General features: G+C 44.0%; 1 protein-coding gene and 1 long non-coding RNA gene across 4 annotated transcripts; one reads left to right on the top strand and one right to left on the bottom strand.

The window, feature by feature from the left end:
• The first annotated feature begins 825 nt into the window (after positions 1–825).
• KLHL23 (kelch like family member 23) lies at positions 826–14,560 on the top strand. Of its 2 annotated transcripts, none has more exons than XM_020789470.3 (4): positions 826–927; positions 7,087–8,301; positions 9,043–9,195; positions 11,042–14,560. In XM_020789470.3, the coding sequence occupies exons 2-4, from the start codon at positions 7,089–7,091 to the stop codon at positions 11,350–11,352; spliced, it is 1,677 nt and encodes a 558-aa protein (XP_020645129.3). In that variant the 5' UTR covers positions 826–927; positions 7,087–7,088; the 3' UTR covers positions 11,353–14,560. The 2 variants fall into 2 exon arrangements, with proteins under 2 accessions (XP_020645129.3, XP_020645128.3); XM_020789469.3 differs by lacking the exon at positions 826–927 and adding an exon at positions 3,466–3,936.
• Positions 7,422–17,732, bottom strand: LOC140702383 (uncharacterized). Of its 2 annotated transcripts, none has more exons than XR_012081517.2 (2): positions 17,576–17,732; positions 7,422–7,667 (listed from the first exon to the last, which is right to left on the bottom strand). It is a non-coding gene; the product is annotated as an uncharacterized LOC140702383 (long non-coding RNA). The 2 variants fall into 2 exon arrangements; XR_012081516.2 differs by lacking the exon at positions 17,576–17,732 and adding an exon at positions 15,445–15,551.
• Between the last annotated feature and the right edge of the window lie 56 nt (positions 17,733–17,788).

Genomic DNA, 17,788 nt, shown 5'->3' with positions numbered 1-17,788 from the left:
TTTTTAATTTGATTTGGTTTCATTGTAAAATACACTTGCAATATAAAATCAACAGAAACAAGAATATAGAAGGTCTCTGATGTACACAGACATTGTTCCAAGAATGTCTTTAGATAATTTTACATTTAATAGTTGTGAAAGAACACTAAGTACCATGTGGCATGTACCATCTGCTCGGTCTAAGAAAACTGTACCTCGGATAATATCTGTAAACATAAAAGGGAAATGTATACTGTTTAAGATAATTTGTTCAACAGTTGAGTTTTGGCATGAAACAGTCATAGCCAATGGTGTACCTCTGGGGATCCGCACCTTCTACCAGAACTGGCAAACTCTCTTTCCTCCTGCAACCACCTGTGCACCCTAAAAACATTGCCTGGAAGCTTAGAAAACCCTAGAACATTATTTAGAGAATTATAGGAAGCTCAATGAGGAGGCATTCCACTTTCATGGGCAATGGATTTCAAAGGACCTTATTAAATCTTTTAAGTAATTCTATGTTTCTAGATAGTTGATTGAATTACAGTAGTTTATTTCAGAATTCAAACCAGTGTCTTCAGTGTAAGTTGCCAAAGAACAATGTATAAATATATAAAATAAGTTCACAACAAATTAAGCCATGCTAAAACCACAGAAAACAAAAACACAAGTGAAACAGTTAAGACAAATGAAACTGTTACTCAGCTCAACTGATACTGTAAAAACCTGAGAAACCTGGGGAGAACATTCCAGTGATAGGGCATCACAAACACATCTATCCAACAGCCTTGGTTTATTTTCTTCAGAAAGGTCAAGTGTCCCTTGTAAAGTTATAAATGCTGGTGGGTGCAAGAGACATGTGCCCAGGAGAAACTTCAGACCAGAAGCTTTCTTCCCTTTCTGCTGTATGATTTCCTTTCAACATTTATCTACAATCCAGGTGAAAAGGTGAGAAGAAAGCTATCTGTGTAGGTGTGTTCTCTAGCTTTACCTGGGAACAGAATGAACTTTCTTGCACTGCTGATATTTTCAACAAGAACCTCCTGCTCCACCAATGTATATGTATTGAATTTGCAAACCAAATGTGCCTATGCAGTATCCTTTCAGTTACACAATTAGTTGTACAAAATTAACTTAAATAGATAGGTACTGTCAACTTGCATTTGTCTTATGGTGACCCTAATAGAGTTTTCAAAGTATGTGAGATATTTAGCCAATGATTTTACCTGTGCTGCCACCACCACCACTGAGTCAGTCCATCCATGACACCACACAGGCAGCTCATCATTATCAAAAGGCGGGTGAGGAAAATCACTTCTGAGTACATTATACAGTGGTGCCTTGCTAGACAATGATAATCCATTCCACTGAAATTGCTGTTTAGCGAAATCATTGTCTAGCGAAAAACATTTCCCCATTGGAATGCATTGAAACCTGTTTAATGTGTTCCAGTGGGGAAGAATCGTCGTTATCTAGCGAAGATCGGCCATAGGAAAGCCGCTTTGCGAACCGCCGATCAGCTGTTTAAATCGCTGTCTTGCAAAGCTTAGGTCCTGATAACACCTGTTTTGCGAGCGCAGAGGGAGCTGTCAAAATCGTCTAGCGAAAATTGGTTTGTGAAGCAGGGACCAAACATTGTCCAGCGAAATTCCCCCATAGGAATCACTGTTTTGCGAATCACTATAGCGATTAAAAAAAGTCAATGTCTAGCGAAAAAAACTGCCATGCGTGGTAACTGTCTAGCGAGGCACCACTGCACTAGAAACCCTTGGCAAGGGTGGCCGTCAGTCTGAAGGTGACTTGGCAGCACATAGTTGTTATTATTTAGCCATTCGTTGTTGTTTTTTAAGGTGCCACAATACTTTGTTTTTCTTTCTGAAACTAAAGTGGTCTGAAAAGTTACTGCTCAGTTTACTCTACAGCAAGTTTCCCCATCCTTGTGCTTTGCTAGGTGTTTTAGCTTCCTTTCCCATCAGCTGCAGACAGTACAGCTGATAGGGAGCAACGTTGGTGGATTAAATCCAAACATCTCATAGGCGGTGGTTTGGAGAAGCCTGATTTGCAGGCTCATTGGAACAGTCCTGGCAAATGAAAGCAATCAGAGGTTGCTCCTTTACTGAATCCTTCTAACCTGATATTTAATGCATCTGGAGATTAGAGAGAGGGATTTCTGACAGACCTCCAGGCAGGCTTGGATCTTGGCTATTCAACACACCAAACAAACATGGACTAGCAATTCCATGGCCAGCTGGTTGACTTCCTATCTGATTGTGCATCAGCAGCTATGTTTTTGCATGGATTCCCGGTGCATCTGGGGAGAAGAGATACAACTTCCAAGGTCTGCAAACTCCCCTGCCACATTTCCTCTTAGCAACTTCCTGGTGCAAAATAGTTTTCTCTGGAGCAGCCCCTCCATTGTGGAACTCTCTCAGCTCCAGTCCAGTGGATGGCCAAAACTGCTATAATTCTCGTAAAGCCCTGGTTTTCAAACCTGGCTTTTAAAAATGGTTTTTCATCTGCCTTTATAGGTGATTCTGAGAGCCCTGGTGGTGGAAAACCAACTAACAATTACTTTTAACAAATACCAAATATGCTGAGGTTATGATTTAAATGTCCAGCTGGTCTTCCTTCAGCTCTCATCCCCATTTCCTCTCTACTCCACCGATCTGCTTTGGGCACAATCTTGTCCCATGAGGGGACCTGGACCGGAGATTTCAAACATGTGCCTCTGCCTTGTTGGACCTCTGGAGTGAGCCCGAGAAAAGGATTCCGCCGGCATTTATCGACTTCTTTCAAACATGTTGACCCCGCCTTTCTCCCTGACAAGGGCCCAAAGGCGGCTTACAACCGTGAAAGGCAACATTTCAAGCTGAAAGCAAACGAGTAGGCAAGGGTGGTTCGCCTCATTAAAAGACCAGACTTAAACCGAAGGCGAATGTAGTAGGAAGAGGCATGTTATGTAATTAAAAGGCACTATTAACGCTAAGAATAGTATGGGTACAGTTAAAAAAAGAAAAACCAAGGCCACCGTGAGAAACGGGAGACACAAGTGGCAGGAGAAATCCAGTCAGAGCAGAAATGCCTGGCCAGCCATCGAAGAGGTCCTTTCCGAGGGCAGCCTTGCCCGGAGGTTGAGAGCGGCGTCTGGGCGCGGGCGCCTTTCCCTTCGTGAGAGAGAAGCCCCTGGCTCGCCAAGGCCACCCGGACCTCGACCGCGACCCCGGGAGGCGGGGACGGTGGGAGGGTGCCCTCGTTGGGAGGCGAGGGGCCAGGCCGGGCGGGGAACGCGTAAAGGGAAGGCGCCGCCGCCCTCGCCGCCGCCGCAGGTGCCCTGGGAGGCGCACGCGAGTAAAGCCGCTGCAGCCGCTGCGGAGCAGCGCCTCTTCCCAAGATGGTCACGGCGGCGGCGGCTGCCCCGGGAGGCGGGGGCGGAGGGACGAGGTCGCTGCGGGGTGGGGGGGGGGGAGGCTCGGCCTTCGACCGGGAAGAAGGACGCCCGTAGGGTCTTGCGCGCGGCTCTCCGCTTCTGCGGCCGACCCTCCTGAGCTCTCCCTCCCGGGGACTTTCGAGGGAAGAGCTGGGTTAGGGGGCGCGGGGGGGGGCAGGCGCAAAGGATTCCCTGGGAAAGGATTTCCAACCCGCCTCACACACACGCGGGCGAAGGGGGGCACAAGGCGCCCCTCCCCGCGGCCTGCCAGCCCTGCCCCACGTGGAGAGGCGGTCCCACAACGCCCCACCACGGCCAATCCTGAGGCCGCCTGGGACGCTCTGTGGGGCGGCGGGGAAGGGGCCGCTCTCCTCGCACGCACCCCCCCCGGTCCCTCGCCCCCTCCCTCCTTCCCCCTTTTGTTTTCATGCTTCGGGAGCGGAGTCCCTCTTCCCTCCTTGGTCGAGCAAAGGTCTGCTGCGCCGGCCTTCTTGCCTGTCCCGCCTTCTGTCAACCTGTCTGGAGAGCAGGTGGGTCCATAGCATGGGTACATGTATTTATCCATTTATTTCTGGCGGAGGGCGAAGGCGAGGGGAGTCCCCTGGAAACTATATTTGGATCACACTCGGGATCACACACCCGGTGCCCAGGAGCAGTACTGAGAAGTGGCCGCGCCCGCTCCCCCCCCCCAATGGATTTCCTCTATCCTTCACTCGAAAGGCAGGCCTTCAACCCAAAGCATCCCGGGCTTTTTACAGCAAAGGTTCCTCTTTGTGATTCCAGGAGGCTGCCCTCCTCATGGAACTGGCCTTGCGCCTTTCCCCTCACCGGCCCGTTTCGTTTGTTCTCCTCAGATGGGTTCGCCCTTTTGGCGGGGGGAACTGCTGGCCACTTGAAACACAAAGAGTGAAAGTTGCCCATGCTCTGCATCCTGGCTGTGCGAGGGGGCCTCTGTGCCTTGATGGTGTACTTGCAGTGAGGAGTCGCTTGGTCCTAAGCATACCAGCCCCTGGGCATCACAGGGGATTTAGACTGCAGTCTGGAGTCAGCCAAGACCCAAGACCTTAGCGAGTTCAGTGGGACCCAGAACTTTTTGGAGAGGAAGACAGTGGAAGAATAAGTTTGTTTTTAATTTATGCATATATGCGCGTGTACACTCTCTCTCTCTCTCTCTCTCTCTCTCTCTCTCTCATTCTGAAAGGGTATAGAGATGAAGTCTCTTCACAGAAAAGTCCAGAGGGTTAGCTCTGTTAAGTGTGATGCTGGAAAAACAATAAAGAGGGGGTTTAATAGGGCCAGAACTTTCCTGGACTGCAGCCAGCTTGCTTCTGAGGAAGTGAACGAGCTGCAGTCCTCGAAAGCTTCTGTCCAATAAAACTCGCTCCTGTTGAAAAAGCCACAGGATTCTTTCTTGCTGTTCCGGAAAATATGTCTCTGAGAATGGATATGAAGTAAGTAAACGAAATGGCTCCATATTTGGGGAAGCAGGAACGGTGAGAGAGAAAAAGGGAGAACTGAAAAAGGGAGTCCTTCACCTTTGATTGACTGAGGCAATGGAGCTGGACAAGTAAAGACCCTTGGTAGGTTATGGGTCTTTGCAGAAGAGGGGAGAGATGTGGGGGCAAGGCTAGGTGGGGGGGTGAGAAGCATCATCAGGAGTGAACAGGATGGCATTATTGGGTTGTAAGGATGAGTGTCGCTCATCTGGAGCAGTAAAAGAGAAACAACCTGACCAGGACTGTGCTTGCTAGAAGTAGCGGGATGGGAGTCATTGCTTCTGGACCTGCGAACTAATGACTGTTCACTGAATGAAAATCCTGCTGGGTTAAAAAGACCTTAAAAATGTCTTTGTAAATTGCCATAAAGATTCAGATGTATGAAGCTAGCCACATGGAACATAATTTAAATGTCATATTTCAGTTTTATTATTGAATTTTAGGAGGTTCTAGTTAAAATTGTTTAAATAAATAATTTTCATATTTACAGCCCCATTTTAAAGTATTAATATTAGCATTATTTTAATTCATTGTATTTTATTGATACTTATGGCATGATAATATTGTTGCTTTAAGGCAGTGTATTAACTTCTTTTAAAATTTGCAGTGATCTGTTGATTATGTTATAAAGATTTTTACTGTAAGCTGATAGCCGGCGTCACAGTCATAGGAACTTGCTATTTTTCCAACAATAAGTGTGGGAACTTTCTTTCTAGGCATCATTGGACTCTTTATCTGGCACATTCTGGCTTTGGAGTAGTCTAGCTGCAAAACCACTTTAACCCTATTTATGACTGCTTTTCTTGAGATGTTCAAAGAACCCTAAGATGATTCACTAGTCAATGAACCCAGCTTTACCTAGATTCAAATCCCACCAAGCCCACCCTTGCCCCATTACCCTCTCTCTTCTCTGTACATCCCCTTCTTCTCCACCCCCCCCACTCCAATGGTCCCCCTCTTTATTTTAGTATTCATTCAGGAAGGCGGCTAAGTCTAAGGAGACTAACTCCCAGAATCCACCACCAGCCAGCATGGCTTCCCATTAGTGAACATTTTGACCCCAATCCAACCCCTCCCCCTTACAACATTATTAAAAAATATGTTAATGTCTGAACTCAGCTTGTCCAAATCTTTAAAATGATGTACCAAATGATTCTGCAGGCAATAAAGTACAATTGCTGTATGTTTTCTTGTAAGCCGCCTAGAGTGGTCTTAACCGACTAGATAGGCGGGATATAAATAAAATAAATTGGAGTGCCCCAGAAGGCTGCCAGTGCGATTGCTGCGTACTCTGTGTTGTCCATATTTTAAGTCAAACCTTCCCAAATCCACCCCTCAATGTTTTTTTAATGCCACATACTCTCTAAATTTGGGGGAAATCTGTCCAGCCATTTTCAGATGGTTCAGGAACAGAAAGCAGAGAGACAGAAGCTTACTTTTATATATAGGGATTCAGTCTTTGAAATTAACATATGTGTGCTGAGGTGGCAATTGCATCGCCTTTTGTTCTGTTTCTCTCTCTCTCTCTCTCTTTGGCTCCTTATGACTTATTCTCACAATGAGGGGAAGAATTGCAATGAGGTGTGCTATGGGGCACTAGTTTTCTTGTTAAGTGTCTGGGCTGCATCTTGAAAAGGAAGCTGTTTTTCTGTGACTTGCGTTCTTTCCTTTTTCAAGCGCTTGGTGTCTTTATGGCCCTTGCATTTTATATATTCAAAATTGTTGCCCTTTGCCAAAAAAAATATATTAAAAGACAAACAATTAAAAAAGACTGGGTGGTGCCAGTTATGTAGTTGTTAAGTCCTACTGAACTCAGTAGGTCTGACTTGTACTCCGTGGTGGCCTAGGACACTTTGCCACCTGAAGCTAAGAACAAGAGGTCCCACCCCAGGTCACGGACAGAAGAACGTTACTTTCACATTGACGAGAGGACAGTGTTCTCTGTCTCATCCTTAGGGCAGCAGACCTATTTAGGAGATGTAAAACGGGCTGCTGGCTACAGGCAGGCCAGGGCTCAACACGCAGACCCTGCCCTTCCCAGCTCCTCTGCCGTCTGCTGCCTGAAGCCGCCGCTGTCTGACTGCTTAATGCGGATGCCCTCCTCCCTTCTGAGTGAACAAGAGTGGGGGTTAGGGTGTGCTTTTTGAATCCCTTTGCCTTACCGTGGTTGATCTTTGATTGCAGTGATGGCAGTGACCGAGCGGGAGGAGTACACCTATCTATATAAAAACCTTTCCCATCCCGTGGAGGTCTTGGAGGCCTTCAGAACGTTCTACCTTGAAGGCCTCTTCTCTGACGTTGCCCTGCAATGCCCATCAGGCGGGATCTTCCATTGCCACAAGGCTGTGCTAGCTGCTTGCAGCAACTATTTCAAGGCTATGTTTACCTCTGACATGAAAGAGAAGTCAAAGAACCAAATCAGACTCTCTGGGATTACTCCCAGCGTACTGGAATCCTTGGTGATCTATGCATACACTTCGGAGATCCAAATCACAAAAAGAAATGTCCAGACCCTCCTCCAAGCTGCAGACCTTCTTCAGTTTACTTCGGTAAAACAAGCCTGTGAGCAGTTTTTAATACGCCACTTAGACGTTGACAACTGCCTGGGGATGCACTCCTTTGCAGAATACCATGTCTGTTCAGAACTGGAAAAGGAATCCAGACGGATACTGTTATCTAGGTATCAAGAAGTGTGGCGGCAAGAAGAATTTCTGGAAATCAGTGGAGAGAAGCTGCGGTTTATTCTCTCCGGAGGGAGCATCAGCCTGGGGAGAGAAGAGGACACGGCGGAGTCCATTATTAAATGGGTAGCCCACGATGTGGACAAAAGGGCTGAGTACCTTTCTGATCTTCTGAGTTGTCTTGAAACAGAGTTTGACGAAATGTATTTGACATCAGCCCTAAGCATGCACAAGAAATGCCGATTAAACGAAAAGAAAATAAGGTCCCTGGTACACCGTGCGCTAAGTCCCAACCCAAAAGCAGGCTTGACAAGATCTACAGGTGTTATGTATGTGATTGGAGGGTATTACTGGCATCCTTTATCTGAAGTGCATGTATGGGATCCAGCAACTAATGCTTGGATCCAGGGAGCAGATATGCCGGACCATGCCAGGGAAAGCTATGCAGTGACCAGTTTGGGACCCAGTATTTACGTGACGGGGGGTTATAGAACGGACAACATCGAAGCTCTTGATATAATGTGGATATACAATTGTGAAGCAGATGAATGGACGGAAGGCTGCCCTATGCTTAATGCAAGGTACTACCACTGTGCAGTCACTTTGAACGGTGGTATCTACGCTTTAGGGGGTTACAGACAAGGGGCTCCCACTGAAGAAGCAGAATTCTATGATCCTTTAAAAAAGAAGTGGATCCCTATTGCAAATATGATTAAAGGTATGTGACATAATGAATGCTTATTGTATGATTTGCCTGGGCTTATTGTAAGTTTTATTCCTTTATTGAACTTGCCTTGTAAAATGTCGCTAGACTAATCTGATGAAAACATACTGGTTTTTCCTCCTATTGTACATGATTTGTGGTTTGAAAACATTAGAACTTTCTGCTAATAAAAAAAATATGAGATAGAATGGCTGAAATGAATAAGTATCAACAGCCATTAAATTTACTTTAAAAATATATGTACAAATTAAAGGACATAGTGAAATACTGCAATTGTAGAAGAGATAGCCATGTTAGTCTGTGCAAGCATTATAGTTAAAGCAATACAAAAATATAACAGTTAATCTTTAAGATGCCACCACATTTTTTTTACCTATAGTGAAATATTGTTTCATTATTATAGTGGTATTCAGGTCCAATGCAGTTCTAGACATTGGTTACTTTTTGTAAAAAAGAAAGAAAAAAAACATATTTTGGAGGAGGGGGTAATGTGCAAGGTGATTGTGAAAGGCAGTTTCTTAATATATGCCATATGCTACAATTCTTATCTCTGCTTAAACCTAAGCCTTCAGATTAGAATTTATAAATCTCAACCAATTCAGTTGTTTTCCTTTCCAAATTTCCTTTTGAAATGAGTTTGTTCTACAATTGTTTGACCCTGTTGTTGTTGGGAGTGATGGTGAATGTCACTCACATTTTCTGAGAACCTCTCACAAATTTAGTATCAATAAACAGGGGTTGGAAACGCCACTGCTTGTGTCCTGAATGATGTCATTTATGTCACTGGAGGTCATTATGGCTATCGGGGCAGCTGCACCTATGACAAAATCCAAAGCTATCGTTCTGCTAGTAATGAATGGAACATAATCACCACAAGTCCGTTTCCAGGTAAGCTTTGCAGTTTGAATGATTGCAGAAGGACACAACTGTTTGGTTTTCTCCTGAAAAAAAAGAAGTATCTGAAAAGTATTCTTTTGATTTGCCTCTGCATGTCATGTTGCCAGTTCTAAACTTGGCCACTGGCCTGTTCATCATATTCAGGCCTTAGATCTTGGACTGGTAATTCTTGATCCCTGCTGAGCCTATTGCCTGGAAATGCACCAGTTCATGCAGCCTTCTTGCCCTCCCTGTCCCCACTGTTGTTTGCCTACCCACCTGCCTGCTCTAAGCAGGTAAACAGTGATAAAGAGTGATAAGATGGAGTCCCACATCCTTTACTTCTCTTGGGAGTCTGTTCTTGTCTTTCTTTCTCTTTGACCCCTTGCCCCTAATGATTCTTGCCTCTAGAGAAGGCAAGAAAACAGATAGCTGTGACAACAACTTGGGAGTAAGATACTGCAAATTTTGAAGTTCCGCGCAACACATGATGTATTTGGGTAATGAAGACATAATGATGCTAGCTTAGTAAAATAAGTGAAATAAATCTTTTAATCTTTATTTCCAAAAGGGTTTTGAGGGATGGAAGTTGAGGGGAGGTGGATTTGGAGCCATTTTTGCGCATTTTTAAAATTTGTTTTTCTGTATTTTATACTTCTGCAAAATGATCATAAAGGAATGTAGGATGAAATCCTATTGGTGTTTATGTACAGTTCATGTACAATTTGACACTGGATATTTAGTAAGGTGCTGGGGTGCATTTCAGCTGGGCAGTCCAGGTGCATGACTAGGCATACAACTGAGATGTGCCACAGAACTTCAACAATGACTTAGAACAAATTACACAAATCTTATGCAAGCATCAATAAAATTCTAGCCACAATATGTCTAACACATTACTCACATATTATTCTTGAAGCAATGGCCAAAATCATGTTGCTTAGCATAATAAATTGCACAAAAGTACACTCATTGAATCAATGGAGATTTAGTGAATGAATTCCTCCCTAAGTTCCATTAATTCAAACTACTACTCCAACTATAGCTTACTTTAGCATAAGCTGCAGTTAGAGTAGACCTATTGAAATCAATGTATCCTATGGAGGAGAATCAATAAATCAATAGACTTATTCTAGTGGTATAGTGGTGGCACTATGGGTTAAACTGCAAAAGCCTCTGGGCAGCAAGTTTGAAAGATCAGCAGTTTGAATCCATGCAGCGGAGTGAGCTCCCGTCGCTTGTCCCAGCTCCTGCCAACCTAGCAGTTTAAAAGGATGTAAAATACGAGTAGATAAATAGGTACCACCACGGTGGGAAGGTAATGGCGTTCCGTGTCTAGTCACGCTGGCCACGTGACCATGGAAACTGTCAATGGACAAACACTGGCTCTATAGCTTGGAAACGGGGATGAGCACCGCCCCCTAGAGTTGGACACGACTGGACAAATTGTGCAATCCACTGCACTAAACAACAGGATTTTGGCTGCTGAATAATGCAGAGGGTCTACTTTGAAAAGTAATGTAACACATTTAAAAAAAGTTTCAAGCTTTTATTTTGACATTGGCAAGGAAATGATGAGCTGGCCGGGGGTGGGGGCATCACTACAGATATCTTGTCTACATTCCTGCTGGTCTTCCACAATCCACATGGAAACATCTCTACAGCATCTAAATGGCAACATCTGATTACTAAAGGTAGCGATAAAAGCAGCTTAAATGCTTTGTGTCTTTCTTAGTCCTCCATTGTTTTGGTTTTCCTCTATTCTATCAAGCAACAGGCCAGTTAAAAAGAAGTAATGAGTGTGCTAATTACTGTTTAATTATGTTCAGTGTTTTAAGCATTTATGTTTTCCCTACAGAATATGGATTGTGTTCTATAGCTCTGGAAGGCAAACTGTATCTTGTGGGTGGACAAACGATGATCACAGATTGCTATGATCCAGAGCAAAATGTGTGGGAGCAGAAGGCTGATATGCTAGAAAGAAGGATGGAATGTGGCGCAGTCGTCATGAATGGATGCATCTATGTCACAGGAGGCTATTCCTCTTCCAAAGGATCTTATCTACAGAACATTGAGAAATATGACCCAGAATGTAATAAATGGGAAATTGTGGGCAATCTTCCCAGTGCAATGCGTTCACATGGCTGTGTCTGTATGTATAATATCTAATGGGTGGAAAATACAATATTTGTATGCCTCAAGAGACAAATACACAGAAACCTAGAACTGTGGGACGAATACCTGTCCCCTCTATGGTACTTCACCAGCAGAAAATATATCCTATACAATAAATGCAAGTGACAAATGTCTATTTGACATTTCTTTATACTTATTATGTGAACCATCACTTTTTCTAAAAAGTATTTTTGCTTTTGCCTTTTAAAACTTGTGTTCCAATTAATGCTAGAGCCATATTTGAATGACTACTGTACTTGGTTATATTTATTTTCTTCAAGGGAAGACTAATTGATTTTTTGTGTAACCCAGGAACTTGTGGTTTTCTGTTTATTAGATAATTTCCCAACAAATGCACTGTAGTTAAATGTTGTGTTCTTTGCATTTTCATATTTGTAAATAATTTTTGCAATTCTCATTTCTGTTCCAGATTGACACTTCAAAATGAATAATTACAACTTTAATTACCTTTGATCTAAGCCACTTAAGATGACCAGGTGCTTATGATGCACTGTAAGCTTTTCCAAATTACAGTGAATTATAAGTATCACCATTTATCTATTGTCCTAAATGTATAGGAACCTGGGATAGCCAATATATCATTTTGATCTGCATCACTGGAGTGGCTTTCTTTTGCCTTCATCACTATAAAGTTCCTTGTTGATACTTAGTTCCAAGCTAGCTATTGTTATCTGTTATTTATATTTTGCAAAATCAAAACAACGCAGTATTTCCCACTCAGGTATAAAACCAAACAAATCAATAAATAACAAAATATTTAAGCTATGAACTTTATTCATTAAGTTTTTTTGCGAGAAGTACTACAAACATAATATATGACTACAACTGTTACATCAGGGTTACCTTTTGTGGATAAGAGTTACAAAGCCAATGTTTTTCAGATCCAAATATCACCAGAGTAAATGCCTAGAATACATTGAAAAAACTCTCAAGGATCTGTTAAATCACATTTGGCCAATCCTATTTATAACTAATGTACAAGTGCCACTTGGGTCCAGGAGGCCGTGAACGCCTCTCTGAGAGAGGGAGTGGTCCCTACCGCCTTGAAAGAGGCGGTAATTCGACCACTCCTTAAAAAGCCTAACCTGGACCCAAGGCTGGTGGTCAACTACCGACCAGTGGCGAACCTCCCTTATTTGGGCAAGGTGTTGGAGCGGGTTGTGGCCGGGCAACTCCAGGCGCTGCTGGATGAAACGGATTTTCTGGATCCATTTCAGTCAGGTTTCAGGCCGGGTTTTGGTACAGAGACAGCCTTGGTCGCCCTGTATGATGACCTTTGCCGGGAGAGAGACAGGGGGAGTGTGACCCTGTTGATACTCCTGGACCTCTCAGCGGCTTTCGACACCATCGACCATGGTGTCCTTCTGGATAGGCTGGCTGGGTTAGGAGTTGGGGGCACTGTTTTACGGTGGTTCCGCTCCTTCCTAGCTGACCGTATCCAGAGGGTGGTGCTGGGGGACAGTTGCTCTGCCCCATGGCATTTATGTCATGGGGTTCCTCAGGGCTCGATACTGTCCCCCATGCTGTTTAACATCTACATGAAACCGCTGGGAGAGGTCATCAGGAGGTTTGGGCTGAGGAGTCAGCAATATGCTGACGACACTCAGCTCTACCTCTCGTTTTCCACCAATCCAGGTGAGGCGGTTTCTGTGCTGAACTCGTGTCTGGACCTGATAATGGACTGGATGAGGGTTAATAAATTGAAACTCAATCCAGACAAGACGGAAGTGCTGTTAGTGGGTGCTTCGCCGGACAGGTTGGAGGGCCACTTCCCTGTCCTGAATGGGGTTACACTCCCCCTAAGGGACAGGGTCCGCAGCCTGGGGGTGCTCCTGGACCCCAGTCTAACTTTGGAAGCTCAGGTGGACTCGGTGGCCAGGGGTGCCTTCCTTCAGCTGCGGAAATTATACCAGCTACGGCCCTACCTGGACGAGCGGAGTCTCATGACAGTTACACATGCACTGGTAACATCTCGTATTGATTATTGCAATGCGCTCTACGTGGGGCTGCCTTTGAAGACGGTCCGGCGACTGCAACTGGTTCAGAATCGAGCTGCGCGGCTGGTGAGTGGTGGGGCCGCCAGAGAGCACATCAAGCCGATTCTGTATAATTTACACTGGTTACCAGTTGCTGTCCGGGCCCAATTCAAAGTGCTTGTTTTGACATATAAAGCCCTAAACGGCTTGGGCCCTGGATACTTGAAGGACCGCCTCCTTCCATATGAGCCTACCCGGCTGTTAAGATCTAGCCAGGGGGCCCTTTTGAAAGAGCCATCCCTCAAGGAGGTAAGAGGGATGGCTTGTAGACAAAGGGCCTTCTCGGCAGCTGCCCCCAGACTATGGAACGCCCTCCCAACTGAAATTCGCCTGGCGCCGACACTGATGATATTTCGGCGCCAGGTCAAAACCTTCCTGTTCCAGAAGGCTTTTAATTGAAATAACATTAACTGTGGGTCTTAATGATGGCAATTTTAATTGTATTTTAATTGTATTTTAATTGTATTTTAATCATTTTATTTTATTCCATTGAATTTTAATTGTTGTAAGCCGCCCAGAGACCTTTGGGTAGAGTGGGCGGCATATAAATTAAATAAATAAATAAATAAATAAATAATAAATAGTCAGAAGTACTACAGGCTATGTATTTTAGAAAGTTCTGCTCATTGTAGCATTTGATGCAAGCTGACCTGTACAAATATCAAGATTTTGACATCAAGAAATAATTTAAACTTATGAATCATTTCATAGGCTGGGGACTCTATCTTTTAAGTCAAAGGCATTAGCACTATAGTATATAATAAGAAGGTAAATAGGTGAAAGAATCTGAAATCTCAAGTTATTCCCCATTTTTTAAAGACTGTTCCACCAATACAAAGATACCAAAGATGTCACTAACAGCTTTACCAATATAATTTCACAATGATTCTAGCGCAAAGACAGTAAATGTTCATAGAGTACCACTGTTTTATTCATGATTTGTTTGATTTAAATGTTAGAAGCACACCTTGAATCTTTTGTTTTGTTTATAAAAATGGAAATGTATTTGTAAGTACTGTTGTCCGGTTCTTGTAGCATGACTGCAGGTATTGCACTTAAATGAGAGTTTAATATATGTATTATGTATATTTGGCATATTTACGTTATTATTTAATTTTTGCAATAAATGCCATGGTTAAAGTGCAGCAGGGAGAGAGACTCTCACAAGAAAATTTTATCTGGTTGAAAATGATATGAGATATTGTAACAACACAGCATCCAAACATAAGAACTCTTAAAACTTATAGGGATTGTTTATTAAAATGCTTGAGTAATGATTAGAGTAGGAGACAGATGTGGCAATATGGGTTTCTACTAGCTGTTTTTTTAAGTGGTAAAAGAAGTACCGTGTGTGAAAAAAATAATTATACATGTCTTATCAAATAACTGAATGGCAAGTCAACACTAATGTAAATTCCATTGAGTGTGTCTGCTCTAGTTTGCATTTTATTAACAGTCTGTGCTCAGGCCCTAGAAGCTGAGGATGATGGCTTCCTTCACTGACTTCCTTCTTCTGCCACATTACTACCTTCATCTTGTCCTGGCATTACTGCGTTTTCCAGTGAGTCTTGTCTTCTCATATACCTGAGATACAATATCCGCTGTATATGTTGAGTTCTAGTGAGAGTTCAGATTTTACTTCATCTAGCACACACTTACCTTCTCTTTGTGGTATCCATAAAGCTGCCCTCAAAACATTTCAAATTTGTTTTCCTTTCAACTTTCCTCATAATCCAATTTTAACATCCATTCATAGTAATTCAGAATAATCTAATTATACTGACTTTGGTCTTCAGCAACACTCCTATTCCTAATTATCTTTTCTAGTTCATTTATGGTTGTCTTCCACATTTTTATATCTTGATTTCTGAGTTGCTGTCTCTTTTTTGTTTGTTTGCTTGTTAATATTTGGACTAAAATGTAGAGATGGGCGCTTTGTGCACTTGACAGCTTTGTATAACACTGTCAACATGGCACCACAGCTACCACATGGACCTTTCCACACCCCCAAGCAAGTTGGCCCACTTACCTGTTGTCACACATCACCATGGTCCTTTTGCTCTGGTGGTGCACCAATCCTGGCAGGAGCTGTCCCTGCCTCCTCCAGCAGTTGACCAGCCCATCATGGGAGAGGGATTCTCATCTGAAGCTGTCAGGTGCATGAAACTCCCATCTCTTGCTTGTAGTCAGTCAGTAATTATAATTTCTTCACTGTCCTCACTAAAATTATGCAATTCTTCTGTAGTCATTATTTTTAGCTTCTTAACCTTCAGATGTAATCTTGTTTCTGCTCATTCTAGAGTGGTCCGTTGGGCCAAATAGGCGGGTTATAAATCAACTAAACTAAACTAAACTAAACTAAACTTCTCAACCTTTCTCACTCATATCAGATCACTGTTGTCTTCTGTCAATGTGGTCTGATCTGCATATTTTCAATTATGGTACTTTTTTTTGTTCCAGTGTTCATTCCCCAATCAGATTATAGTCCACTTTCTGTAGGATAAGTACTGTACATAAATTGAACTGGTACAGAGATAAGATACATCGTTGTCCTCGCACCTTCCCTACTGGAAACTGTTATTTTTTCCCCCTTCATTTTCTGATCTAATCATAACCTCTTGTCCAAAGTACAGATTATGCATCAGGATAACCAGATGTTGTGAAACAACAAATTATTTTTAAATAATTATCTTGTTTTTACTGAGCCATACAATTAAATGCTTTACTGTGAAGCACAAACTGAGTTTCTTCTGAATTTCTTTAGTATGTTCTAGTAGTAGCTAATGTACATATGTAACATATTTCTAGCACCTCTTCTTCTAAATCAAGCCTGAGCAGTTGGTATTTCTCACTTGATATATGATAAAAATATATTTGTTGTGATATTTTGAGTATCACTTTGCTTGCAAGGCAAATAAATTTAATGATTTATAAAGCTATTTGAAGCTATTTCTATTTGAAGACAGACATCTGTTTTGTAAGCCATTCCCCCCCCCCCCCCATATTTGTTAACAAGAATGGGCCAACAAACAAGGAAGACGAAATGGTTTACAGACTGTAAATGGAGTCCCTTCAAACCCCATCACTGGCTGGCCCCAGGCAAGGAGGTTTGGGAGCCACCTAGGGGATGAGGTTACCATCCTCATCCCTCTTGAATATAGAAGTAGAAGGTCTGAAGCAAAAGGTGATGAGCAAGAGGTCTGCCCAGGATGTGTGTTCTGCTCCTCACCCTTTACAAAGTGAACCTTTAGATAGAAAAGAAGAAAGTGCTGGTGGGAAGATGGGTGAAGAGAAATGTGAACTGCTTGGTGAGTGGGATCTGTTAAATATGTTAAAACAAGAGTTATTTTTTGTTGAAGAAAAAGTGATGGAGTCATCTATGGCTGGGTTTTTGTTTTTGTTTACAAAAATCTGAGGGGGAAAGATTCTGAAGAAACCTCACACCTAGCTGGGATTAGCCACTAGATTCAGACCAAGGCTGGGAGCAACTCCAATTAAACCAGAGTGGCAGACTATGATTCAGGAGAGCTGGGTTCAGGCCCCACTTGGCATATGTGCCGCAACCCTAAAACCACTCTGCACCTGTGCCACATATCTATCAGGGTCACCATAGGCTGGATGCGGCTTTATGTACACGTGGGCTGAAATCCCGTTGCTCGGTTTAGTCCGGTGCAACTAGAGCAGGCCCACTGAAGGAATGGCACTTCTTGGAGGAGTTGCCCCACTGGTTCAATGGACCTACTCTGGATGCAGTTTAGAGATTATTTCAGCCAACATGGAACAAAAACCAATGAGTCCAATTAAAAACAAAGCATAGTTGGTTCCAGAGCAATAAACCCAGCAAGGTGAAAATAAATCACCAACAAAAATGCGAGGAGAACACTTTCAAGGGCTAGAGACAGATCTCCACACCACGCCTAAATGTCAGGGTGGCCGCTCCGTTTCGCAGCCCTGGAGCCACCACACGGGCACTTGCCGTCCCTCCGGAGCGCGGCGGCTCCGTTCTTGTCCCGCCCGCCCTGGGATCGGGCTCCCGATCCCGGTCACCGGTGCGGCGCCTGCTTCTCTCGCCCCCTGCCCACCTTCCGAAGCGGCCGCGCCGGACCAAAGCAACACCCCGCGCCCGGGCGGTCGCCCCCAGCAAACCAACGCGCACCCACCCCGCAATCCATCGCCAGCTGGGCCAAAGCTTCGGGATGGCGGGAGAGCGAGGGGTGTGTGATGATGATGATGATGGCGGGGAGGGCAGGCAGGCAAGCGGGCCCCCGGCCCGAAGGAGGCTGCAGGCGGAGGCTTCGCCTCTTCCGCGGGGAGGCGGCGCCGGGGCGGGCAGGGGGTGCGGCCGGCCGGCCGGCCTGCCTGCCTTCGCCGCA

This window comes from Pogona vitticeps, chromosome 1 (genome assembly GCF_051106095.1).
Source record: "Pogona vitticeps strain Pit_001003342236 chromosome 1, PviZW2.1, whole genome shotgun sequence".
Classification (NCBI taxonomy): Eukaryota; Metazoa; Chordata; class Lepidosauria; order Squamata; family Agamidae; genus Pogona; species Pogona vitticeps.
The sequence above is the reverse complement of the archived record's forward strand: the minus strand, read 5'-3'. Positions and strand labels throughout refer to the sequence as shown.

Bases quoted from the DNA above. Each gene is read 5' to 3' on its own strand.
- KLHL23 (XM_020789469.3), top strand. From the start codon at position 3,834: ATGCTTCGGGAGCGGAGTCCCTCTTCCCTCCTTGGTCGAGCAAAGGTC. The intron at 3,937-7,086 runs GTGGGTCCATAG...CTTTGATTGCAG, and splicing joins TCAACCTGTCTGGAGAGCAG to TGATGGCAGTGACCGAGCGG. The intron at 8,302-9,042 runs GTATGTGACATA...ATCAATAAACAG, and splicing joins TATTGCAAATATGATTAAAG to GGGTTGGAAACGCCACTGCT.